At 38.7% G+C, this 12,052-nt stretch overlaps 1 protein-coding gene across 15 annotated transcripts in view; it reads left to right on the top strand.

Moving 5' to 3' along the window:
• EPB41 (erythrocyte membrane protein band 4.1) overlaps window positions 1–12,052 on the top strand; it is a 184,065-nt gene that overhangs the window by 132,354 nt on the left and 39,659 nt on the right. For 5 of the 15 annotated variants that reach the window (XM_020983325.2, XM_020983330.2, XM_078145526.1 and 2 more), the window contains exons 13-16: window positions 1,725–1,781; window positions 1,944–1,985; window positions 2,863–2,925; window positions 8,635–8,811. The exons of 1 other annotated variant lie outside the window; for it this stretch is intronic. In XM_020983325.2, the coding sequence (XP_020838984.1) occupies window positions 1,725–1,781; window positions 1,944–1,985; window positions 2,863–2,925; window positions 8,635–8,811 (339 nt within the window). Of the gene's footprint in view, window positions 1–1,724; window positions 1,782–1,943; window positions 1,986–2,862; window positions 2,926–8,634; window positions 8,812–10,924; window positions 10,976–12,052 lie in introns of all 15 variants that reach the window. 9 more of the 15 variants (XM_020983327.2, XM_020983339.2, XM_020983334.2 and 6 more) reach the window with 5 other exon arrangements.

The following is a 12,052-nucleotide window of genomic DNA, read 5'->3' as shown; positions in this document are numbered from 1 at the left end:
ATTTTTTGTGCTTTAGGTCTAACTTGGGTCCAAAGAGAGAGACTGTGCATATCTATGTATATACTGGCAATGCAAGCATTGTTGTGGCCACCTGTGTTGGGGCAGTTAGGTGGGCACAGGAGATGGATTGCCGGGCCTGAAGTCAGTAAGACTCATCTTCCTGAGTTCCAGTCTGGCCTTATTTACTAGCTTTTTGACCCTGGGCAAGTCACTTAGCCCTGTTTGCCTCCGTTTCCCATCTGTGAAATGAGCTGGAGAAGAAAAAGGCAAACCACTCTAGTATCTCTGCCAAAAAAAAAACCCCAAATGGAGTCACAAAGAGACATGACTGAAAAATAGCTGAACTTTAGGTTCAATGTCAGTAGTGCCTTTATAACAGAGTATCAGAGCTGACTATTTTTTCTTGCTCATTGTACAGCTTGGCATTTCTGATGATATTACCTCTGCCCCTCCATCCTTTACACTGACTGTCTGGAAAGTGTTATATTATAACATTTGGCAGGGAGCTGTGTTGGCAATGGCTAAAACTCCTCTGGCCTTCTGCTAATTTACTTGTTCTCTGCCTGCCTGTAGGACAGACATAATTGTGTCTAAGAATAGCATCCCTTTGCAATTGCGACTGTAGCAGAGTGGGAAGAATTCTCCCTTGGTATGTGCCCCCATTTGAGTGATAGGAATGAGTCTTCTTGCCAATTAATTGTTATGTAAATGTACTTCAGGTAATCTCACTGTAATCAGTTGAAAGCCATCTCTGGTAATCCTCAATTATCTTAATTGTTCCCCATATTAACAATAACAATAAACTCTGTTCTGATTTTGTTTGTAGCAAGTTGGAATTGTAGTGCTGAGAAATCTGACATTGACCTAAAACCATATTTGTCATGTAATCCGAGTAACAAAATAGCTTTGTTGCATAAAAGGAAATCATATCTATCGGATTTAGACAATATACGTGATAACAGAATGATAGATGGAAGTAGTCTGTCACTGTGCATTACTGGTTTACAGATATTGAGGTCTCATAACATTGCATATATTCTATATTCATCACATTTAATGATGCATAGTGTCTGTTTTAGGTCAGTGGATTTTATGATTTAATATGTGATTAGCTGAGGTATAGGTATGGAAGGTTTTTAAAAAAAATTTGGTCAGCTAGCAAAAATTTCGTACTTCCCTTTTTGGTTTTAAATCATATTGTATACTGTATGTGTGTTAAATGCAGATATGAATTATTTGTCTCTGAAATATATACCATGCCTCAATTTTTTCTTCTTTTTTTTTCCTATGAAATGGTTTTAAAAAATATTTTCTGAAGTGCTTTCTGACCACCAAAAGAAACATAAAGTCATTTATACAGACACAATGACAATTTGATTAAGGCCTTGATTTTTGGTAATAACTACCAGTCAACTTTTCCTTTAAAGAAGCATACTCACTTAACCTTAAGCTAAATGGAATACTTACCTGGAATCCTCTTTTCTAAATCTGTTTTCCAAATGACCATTTTGGCTTCAAAGATGCGAAAGTGAACTAATAGATTGTTACTGGAAGTGAGTGAGCTGCTTTCCCATAACACCTTCCTCAAGACTGCATGGTGATGATTATATATTAGATTGTGTTTTACAACCAGCTAAAATGTTCAACTTATGTGTTGGAGCAAAGCTATTCCTGAAAAACCCACTAACCTGAACTGTTTTTGCCACTTTATTTCTTAAATGTAGGTGGAAAAAACCCACATCGAGGTCACACCACCCACCATAAATGGTGACCAAATCCAGGTTTGTGCCGACAGTTGCTCATGCTCCTTTTAATTTTTTTTCTGCCCCCATTTTTTTCTTCTATTTTTTTTCAAGGTTGTAAAATGAAGGTCCAAGCAAATTTCAATGAGCCAACTTTTTATCATTTTTTCTTTTCTTTTTTTTTCAATTACTGCAAAACAGCAACCTGCAGAAAAAACAGAAGATCTGATAAGAATGAGGAAGGTTAGACACTTTTCAATTTCACCAAGCAACATTGCCACTTTGCCCACGCTCACTTTAAGTGCATTAAAGAGACAGTGACCCATTCTTTTCATTGGCTTCTTATTGATTACTTGAAGGCTGTCCTTACCTCACGCTCTCACGTGGAGAGCAGAGATCAGCAAAGGAGACCAAAGGAAAAACAATCCTTTATTCACCTTTTCATGACATGTGTCAGCTAGAAGTTTGGCTTGTTGGTAAAATGATGAAAATGCCTTTTTGTTATTAAAGCATTTTATTCAAATTTGTCAAACTCACCATCAAGGTAGTAGTTTTGTGTCATTGTCAGAAACTGGCTTTGTTTGCCCGTCCCTCCTTTGCTGTGTTTCCCCCATCTTATATAAGTGAGGTGAATACTATTTTTACTCCAGAGAGCTGTTATCTGACATCCCTGCCTCACACAAAGCATGAGAGGTGTTTGTCATGTAGTTTGCCACCAAACTTGCAACCTGATGTTGAAAAATAAATGATTATCTTTCTAAGTAAATATCCACAACTTCTGAAGTTTTTTAAATGATTTGCATTTTCTCCTTATTTAAAAGACCTTTGTAGCTTCAGGTGTGAGTAGGAAGCATGAATTTGATGTCGGGGAAGCCAATAAAACAAGGAGCGCTGTCTGTTTAAATGAAATCACCACATTCTTCCATCACTCACAAATTCGTCCATTTTTTTTTTTTGGTGGTGATTGTGGTTCCATGACCATTCCGTGTTGTGTCATATGCTGTGTCCCAGATGTTTGGTTTTAAACATTTTTTGATTTGCCAATTTGCAATTTTTCCTGCAAGAACAACATTTTAATTTTTTGTGCTTTTCTGTTTTTTTCCCCCTTTCATTTTCACAGAAAAAAACAAAGAGACTAGATGGTGAAAACATTTATATCAGACATAGCAATTTAATGTTGGAGGTTTGTATGAACTTGAAGCTAATTTCAGTTGGTTGCCTGGAACCTTCTGCATTCTTTGCTGGCCTCTTTTTCTTCCTCCTGTGCTGCATTTGGTTTTGCATGCTCTTGCATGAGAAAATTTTAGATTTAAAAAACGCTTTTGCATGTTGATAAAACATGAATATTTGCAACCATCTCTCTTGCCTTTTTAGTTTTCATCTGTCATACTTATCTGAAAAATATATGATTGGGACTACCTCCATTTCAAATGGGGGACTGGTTATCCATTTGCTTATTCTCAGGAAGTTCATATTCATGCTCAGAGTCTCCTGAATTTTCCCAAAGATGAGCCCAGGTCTCAGATAAAAGTTGCATTATTTTCATCTGCTGGCCTGAAACCGTGTGGAGGTTCAGATAGGGGAATGGTAAGATGGGCAAATTGGAAATATGTTAAGTACATTTAAATATAGGTTCAGAGTTCAGATGAGCTTACTAAATTCATAGTGTCGGAAACCAAAAGAAGCCAGAAAAGAAGGAAGACTAAGAACCCATGTTTATTTAATACTTGACCCCATTTGTTCCTTATAACAGCTCGGTAAGGCAGATTGTGTAAATATCCTTACCCTCATTTACCCATGGGGAAACTGAGGTAGAGGGGTTGCATGACTTGCCTAGGCTTCCATAGCTTATTTGAACCCAAGTTTTCTGACTGCCAAGACCAGAGTTCTTTCCATTATACTTAAGATACTGTGATCTTTAAAAAAAAAAAAGGCAGTAAGGAAAAGCAAATCAGGGTACAGTGTAGAGAGTAATATAGGAATGATGAAATAATGCTCTTGTTATCCCCCAACATTGGTCAAACCCCCTCCTCACCTACTGTATCCTATTCTAGATTCTATAACTAGGCTTAAATTTGGGAAAAGAACTATATAAAACTGTCAAAAGGGGTCAGCCATTGAGACCCCTGAACAAGACTTTAAAAGAGCTTCTATTATTCAGTTGCTAGAAGGGCACTTTAATTATCCTCCAGCTTTTGAAGGACTCTTAAATAGAGCCTAATGACCAGCTGATCCCCTGAATACAGAGCAAAAGAAGTAGGCTTAATTCTAGTATTAAGGGTTTAGCTTAAATGTTAAGAATTTCCCCACTATAGGTTCCTTAAATGTTGAGATGTATCACTGCATCAGTTTCTTCATTCTCCTTCTTTGTAGGAAATTTTTAATTGAATCAATTTTAATTTGAGATGATTTTTTAGTGTTTTTCTTAAAGCCAAGTAGGAACAGCCCTCAACTTCTACCTGAAACATGAATTCTCTCTGTGACATACCTGACATGTGATCATTGAGCTTTTAGATCATTAAGGTCTCCAGTGACAGAGAATTTTCATTCCCTGCTGAGGTAGCCCATCCCATTGTTGGATATCCTTAATTGTTAGGAGGTTTTTCTTTGTGTGGATTCATAATCTGCTTCCTGTAGTGTCATATTTCTGACTGAAGGAAGAAATTAGATAACCTGTCATGTTCTCTTCCTAACCTATCATGATCCTATAATTAAAGAAACAGAGAAATTGTTGCCAACATGACATTGTGTTGTATGGAACAAGTTAGACACAATTCTTGTATCTTGGGAAGCTATGATCTAACACAGTGTTGATCAGAATATTAAACACTAGCAGACAAATGAATAAAACATGTATCTAAATCATAATTATTTATGTCAGGCATGCAAAGGGGTAAGTGCATTTAGCAGGGTGCTGGAAAAGGAATAGTATGTCTGGTCAAGTGAAATCACCATTTTTCTTCCATTTTTGGAAAGTGTAGGTTGATGAATCAGTCATTCCAAAAGCATATATTAAATACTAGTCTTCATATAGCACTATTCTATGATCAAATTAAATTGTAAGCTGTTGGAAGGAATGAGAGTTCTTCCTTACATCTGCCACTGGCTAAATATATGGCCTCTGTCAATTCACTTAGCCTTGACTGGTTGTTTCTTCATCTAAAATGTGAGAAAGCCACTTGCCTCCAGATAGCAACCATAAATCTCAGATTGTGGAATTACTCTCTTCCCTTTTGCCAGCTCTGTGTGTATTTTTAATATCCAGCAGAATAGGCTTCATGCCTGAGATCCTGCTCCATTTAATTCTCAGAAACCAAACATTAAGAATTTTATTCTGCAATTCTTTATTTTCTCCTTTGTTGATAGTACCCTCCAAAGTGTAATCTAACAGCCAGGTTTGGAGAGGTACCCAGACAAGAAGTCCCTTGCTCCTTCAGTTCTTCCAGACAAAATGGAATGAGAGTTCTGTGAGCCAGGGATGACTCAAAATTTCATGTGGATTATTTCAAACTTTAGCAGATTCACTGGATTCTACCCAGCCTGTAGCTACATACTTAGGAGTAGCCTAGAATTGGCTCAGGCTCCAGAGTTTGATGATAACAAAATTGTGTTTGCCCCTTATGGGATCATCTGTTAATTTCAAATAAAAATGTATTTCTTAACTAGGCCACCCTTGAGGAGAAGCCCTCTCCCCAGATTGTTTTCTTCCATCCCTCCCCCAACAGGAACCTACAGTACCAATCATATATTTGCCCTGTGTTCCATAGAGTGTGTTGTGACTTCTGAGATTGACAGTGTTCCTGTGTGTGATGTGCTTTTTTTTTTCTCCTAGCATTTCATTGATAGCCATGAGAGGGGATTCCTAAACAAGTGTGTGTGTTTTAAAATAGAGGCTACTAACCAACTTTTGAAAACATTTCTATTTAATAAAGCTTTTTCGTTTGATTACTGCTGAAATTATGAGATTGGGGATATCAGTAAAATTGTCTAACCTTTGGGTCATTGAGGAAATTTAGCTGATTATACTTTAATGCTTCCTCTAGGGAGAAAGTTTTTCCTCTTCCAAAACTATGTTATCTGTCATTGAGCAAGGTATTACCCCCATTTGCTACTTTTATTCTGGCATAAACAAGGTCAGGTTCACTTTAAAATCCTTTTCTCTTCTACCCTCATCTTCCAAAGCAAGTGTGCACAGTAAATATCTTTGAAATGGTTGCCTTCAGAGTTTCTTCATTGTTACCAAATCCCTACCATATTCCTTCTCCTTCCACCCCCAAATTTCTCAGAGGGCTAGCTAACCTCACTAAGAATCCACTGACTTCATAACATAGTTAGATTTGGAAGGAACTGAAGAGATCACTGAGTCTAATCCTCTCATTGTATAGGTGAGAAGACTGAGGCCCAGGAAGGTTATATATTGTCCAGGATTATACGTAGTGGTTCAATAGCCAGAATTCAAGCTCAAGTCCTCTGACTCCAAGTCTAGTATCTTTCCATTTTGCTGCCATTGAAAGCCCTTATCATCTCGGGACCCAAACAGTGTCACAAGCTTGGCAGGATGGACATAGCAATCACCTTTGTCAATCATTAAAGGGCTTCCATGGAAAACTCTGGTTTGATGGGTGTTTTTTTTTTCTCTTGCTGGATCTTAGGTCTTTTTCTGCTTACCACTTAAATACTTCTGATTTTTAAAAAGTTGTTCTTCACCTTTATTCTTCACCTTCTCCATGCACTTAATTTCCAAGCAGGAATCGGGTCTTTATGCTAAATTCTTACTAGGCTCTGGCTTGTTCATGCATTTCCATAGCTAGTAAACATATCCCTTTTGCTCTTTGCTGAGACAAAAACTCCAACTGTCACTTTTCATTGGTGAAGCCTGTATGCATGAGAAATACCCACAATTCATCCCAGCATGCAGGAAGTACTCTGAGGAACAAATCACAGGATCTTCTCTCCTGGGTCAGTCTTTTCTTTGAGTGATTGTAAAGCAATAATTCATAGTTCAGTCTAATGTAAGAAAATGGGCAAATAGATTAAAGAGCAATTGAGTTTAGTAAGTAAACTATAGATCTAGAATAAAAATTAGGGTTCTTCTACTGATTCCCCTACCTACATGCTAATTTCCCTTTAGTATTGCTTTTGAAAATGTGAGTATATATGTATATATACACACACATTAAATATAAACCTTTTATTTTAAATAAACTCCATTTCTTTTGTAAAAAGAGGTTTTTATCTAGGGGGCCAAATAAAAGTCAGTTCTGAAACGCATGCAGTAAACCAGGATGTGGACTTAACATCCACCTTCTCCTGAGTACATAGCTATGCTGATAAGAAATAAATTCCTGGGATTTTTAACAGCTATTAAACGTCTAGGACCTCCCAAGTATTTTGAACCCAAGCATGGATCTTTTGGGTTCTTTAAAGAAAAAGACAAGAAAAGGAGCATCGGAATTCTTGTTTTCAAGAAATGGCTGTCAGGCATTTTCTGGTAAGGACCTCCTTTGGAGAACTGACTTTATTTTGAGGCCATTTTTCATGACTCTTCTCGGTTCCTGTACCTGAGTGTATCCCTACCTTCCACCCCGCCAGTGCTCAACTCATACAGTTTTCTTATTTTCAGTTAAATTTAAATATCTATTGTATGCAGAGCATTGTGGTTTTTGCTTGGGATCCAATGATAGAAATAATAAAATGAGCCTCCCTTCTCCCTATGAATAACTATCAGATCTTCCACATTTTTTCCTTGAGGATATCCCTTCTAGTTCCTGTTCCCTGCTTCTGGTTATGCAGAATTCATATCTAAGGCCAGTGAACTTTGTCCCCCTCATCCCTAAATTGTTGAGGAGGCTCATAAAGTCTTAGATAGACTTTTAGTAGCCACACCCTCATCCACAGAAAGTTATTAGATTAAGCTCATTCCCTTGAATTGTACCTGGGAGTGAAGAAAAAAATGGTAGAGAAAATTGGTAGAGAATTCCTCGGTACCATGTGAACAGTAACCCAAGTAGATGAACTGTTATGTCCAGTATCAGTTGTAGCTTCTGAGTCTAGAATGAAGGTCAGCATTGAGGATTACTGCAGTGAACTTTATATCATATCAGAAAGAATGGGATTCCACCTGTTTGTAAACTAAAAATGATTTTTAAAAATAAGTAGCCAAAGGCATACCTTGCATTACTTTAGCTGCTGTTGGGGACCTAGGGGGACAGCCATAAATCCTAAGTCAGCCCAAGGTTGCCAATCTTCCTGATAAAAATGAATATCACTCTTAGTGGTAGAATCTTGATTTTTTTTTGTCATAGCAACCTTCAGCAATCTCTCCTTTCTTTTTATCATCTCCATCCTGCCTGAGCTTAAACCAGGTCAGTGTCACCTAACCCAGAATGAGGGCGATTAAATTGAGAGACCATCCGCATTAATTGGATTAGGTGATAGAGAGCTGGGGGTACCTTCTCTCCAGTATCAGGACATCATAGGAGAAAGGAGAGATGTAAAATAAATAAAGGAAGGAACTCTTCATGGGTGTTTGACAAGTCACAGAATCTTCGCACTGGAGGGGACCTCAGAGGTAATCGTAGTCCAGTGCTGTCAGATTAATGAATCCTCTTGACAACATCTCTGATCAAATCATGTTGTTCAAAGATGCCCTCTGGTCATGATGCTTATCTGCTTCTGAGAAAAGTTCCTTGTTTTTAAAAAGAAAAGGAAAGAAAACAAGGCTGCATACCCCAGTGGTATATTTTCAGTTTTAGCGCAACTATGGATTTGGCAACCTATCTCCTGGATGTGGTGTGTTTTCTGCCAGGCCCACTGCCTCTCATGGGCTGCTCTTGGTCTGGTTTTATTCTCAAGGGCTTATTGTTTTGCTCCTTTGTTCTCTCAACTGTAGGATTTAGACAAGACCCAGGAGGAGATCAGGAAGCACCATGCCAGCATTAGTGAGCTCAAGAAGAGCTTCATGGAGTCTGTCCCAGAGCCTCGGCCCAGCGAGTGGGACAAACGCCTGTCGGCTCACTCTCCCTTCCGGACGCTGAACCTCAATGGGCAGATTCCCTCAGGAGAAGGAGTGAGTACTGTGGGATAAGGTGTCATGACACGTGGGAAAATGAGACTTTTCCACATTCTCAACTGGAGAGCGTAGATAAAATCTTCTTTCTGTCCCATGATATTGTTACAGCTTCAGGGTGTTTCTGGTGAGCACGCTAAGTTTTATAGGTCACTCAGATGGACTCTAAGAAGTAATGCCAGGCCCAACAATTGACTGGACACTGAGAAATCTTTCTACTAGAAAACTCTTAGCTGGGGCTTTCTTAGTGAGTGCAATTTAAGGCTGTAAAATGGTTAGATTTAAAACATCCTAGAGAAAAGCAAAGAAACTCACTAACAACAAACGTTTATTAAGTATTTAGTAAGTACAAGGCATTGTACTTTGTACATAATGCTGATATTAACAGGTTCAGAATTGAAAATGAGTAGATGAGGGGATATTTTTAGCCATGTTTTACACTTCTGAATAATCTGGTGACTTTGGGGACTAATGCCTACAATTTTGTTAATAAACTGAGGGCTTATTCTTCAAAGGTTGCTGAATACCAGATCTTTGTGGAGAGGAATCTTAAATGCTTTGTAGTTTTCATAGTTTTTTGCCACAATTGGAGGAGTTTAGGGAGATTCTGCAGGGACTGTCCTTAATTCCATTACTAATGCCATTGCCTAATTTAGAAGTCATACACCCAGTTAAATAGCTCTGTATGATGAGAATCTCTTGAAGGTTACCTTGAGCAATGAAAGTTACTGACCCAGAGACTCATTTAAAAATCTTTATTCTCTACAAATTCTTCATTTATGTGATAAGTCATAATGATGCAAAGGGAAAATTGTAACTCAGCTCACCAAACATTTAACACAAAATCCTGTCTTTCTCCTCCCAAAGATAGTAATAATCCTAATTAAGAGTGGTGACTTAGCTATTTAAAAACTAATTTTTAAAAATAATCAGAATATATGAGCAATGGTCTAGATGTAACGGTATCTAAAACTGCAAAAAAAAGTTAGCCTATAAAAGCTATTTCTGGTCTAAAGCTACTTCTTGACAAAGCTATATGGTAAAGTTAGGCCAACAGTCTGAAACAAGTTGGACTGGATGATTTCTGTAGGCCCTTACAAGTCTAACATTCTGTATCTGTTTAACTATCTCCACAGAGTAGGCTGAAAGGCCTCTGTACAGAGCTCCCAGCAATAGCAGACCACTACTGCCAGCCACATGCATCCTTCTCATCCACCCATTGCAACACCCCTCCCCCTTTTCTCCTAGGAATCCTTAGCCACATGCATCTCTTCCTCCCCTGCCCCACCTTCACCACTTCTGCTGGAGAGATGCCCAGCATTTCTGTGGATTAGTCCAGCCCTCGTTCAGGTTCATTACATCCACACAGAGCTTTGAGAAGCTGTTGCAGTTGCTCCCTGTCTAAACATTAGAAAGTGTCTAGTTATCAGCCTTCCACCTCTGCTCCTCTCCTCCAAAAAAACTAGAACTTTATTTTCTGAGTGTTAAGTAAATGTGTCAATCGCCATTTCCAGAAGTATAACACATTTTAGTCCCCTCTGGAAACTGTCTCAGAGCTAGTCTGGGGAATTTTAGGGGAGCATTAAGAAATGGGTTTTTTAGCTAGATTGACAGACCCATAGGGACCCTTGAGCATTTGGTGGTTTATACACTGAAAGTATGGGGTGAATAAACAAAGAGAATAGAGCAAAACCCAGCACTAAGGGTAGGCAGCCCCCAAATCCTAGCAGGGAACTGTTCTTACTGTTACCTTTTTATAAATGCAAGGAAATTCAACTCTGCATGGCTGGTAAGGATGTGTTTTGTAGTGTATCGAGTCTTGTGTGTTACAGAGAAGGCTCAGAACTCCAATGAGGAGTGACACTTGGAGGTTGAGGGGATTGGAGTGGGAATAGTGTCGTTTTCAACTTTGTCCCGTGTGCACAGGTACATTAGTGCAGCTTTAGTTTAAATCCCAAAGTCTTTTCTACAGGAAATTATTTCCCATTCTGGCATTTATTTCCTCCATTTCCTTTAACTCTTGGGATGATGGTTCCATTTTCCGAGGAATCTTCTTCCCTTCTTTCAGGGCATTGCAAGGCAACTGATTTTTCCATGCTTTGTGTATGCCCAGGTGAAGAAAGCCTCTGTCCTTCCTTCGGAGAGAAAGATTGGTGGGCCTGAGGTAAAGCTGCTGTTAGAACTCATGCTGCTGAAGCCAGGATTTGCTCTTGTCATGGCGCTAAACAGAGAATCCCCCTGCCCCAGACCATGCAGCAGCTGCTGAGTAATATTTTTCTTTGGGCTCCACCAGCAGACTCCCATCCTTCAGCCTCCTGGCGTAACTCCTGACCACCTGCTCAGAGAGCAGCTTTGACAGCTTTTGGTTTGCTTACATCCGTGCATGGCTGGCTGGAAAGCTGCATGAGGATGTTACTGGGTATTTGGAGAGAAGAAACCCAATTTAATTGTACCCTATTCTTTTTATGTTGTCTTTCTCTCCCTTTTGGTTTTCTTTTCTTTTAAAAATCACATTAATTTTGCATCCTTTCTTTCCTTTTCTTTTTTCTTCCCATTTTTGCTGATCAGTCCCCCAGCTACTTTCTCCCTGATACACATCACTTAGGGGTGTGCAAAGAACCAGTGTCAAACTTCCAAAGTGACCAGAGGAGGCTGGCTCAACTAAGAGAACTTAGGGCCAAATTTTTTCTCTCCTAGATAACACCTGGCTCATGCCCAAATGGCAGTGCACAGAGAGGGAAAAATGGAGTTCTCAGCTGCATAACCAGTTTCCCATGAAACATCTTCACAGTGTAGCACATAGCCCTTCACATTGTTAGTGTTTGATTTATAAAGTCATGCCTCCAAAGATAGTTCCTCAAATGAAAAAAGACATACATGAAAAGAGAAAAGTTAACGTCAAAGAGCTTCCAATCTGGAAAGTAGTTTTCATATGTCTCTCTGTGTGTCTGTGCTTGTGTGGTGAGTGTGTGTGTGAGATTTGCAGTGGCCTGAGTATTGTTTGTGTACTGTCCATAGTCAGATTTGGGGGCATGAAATAAAATTTTATTTTTATATATATATATATATTTGTTTTTGTTTTGAAGAACCTCAGAATTTATAAGATTAAGATGTTTTCTTCTTGGAGCAAAAGTAATTACTATAGTGAATGAGTTACAGTTTTTTTAGGCTTTACCTGTACTTTCTTGGGCAGATACCAAGATAACTTTTTCTATTCTGTTGTTTCTATTTATGACACAAA

The sequence above is a fragment of the Phascolarctos cinereus genome, unplaced genomic scaffold (assembly GCF_003287225.1).
Source record: "Phascolarctos cinereus isolate Bilbo 61053 unplaced genomic scaffold, phaCin_HiC Scaffold_726;HRSCAF=1367, whole genome shotgun sequence".
NCBI classification, from domain to species: Eukaryota; Metazoa; Chordata; class Mammalia; order Diprotodontia; family Phascolarctidae; genus Phascolarctos; species Phascolarctos cinereus.
This window is presented reverse-complemented; position numbering and strand designations above follow the sequence as displayed.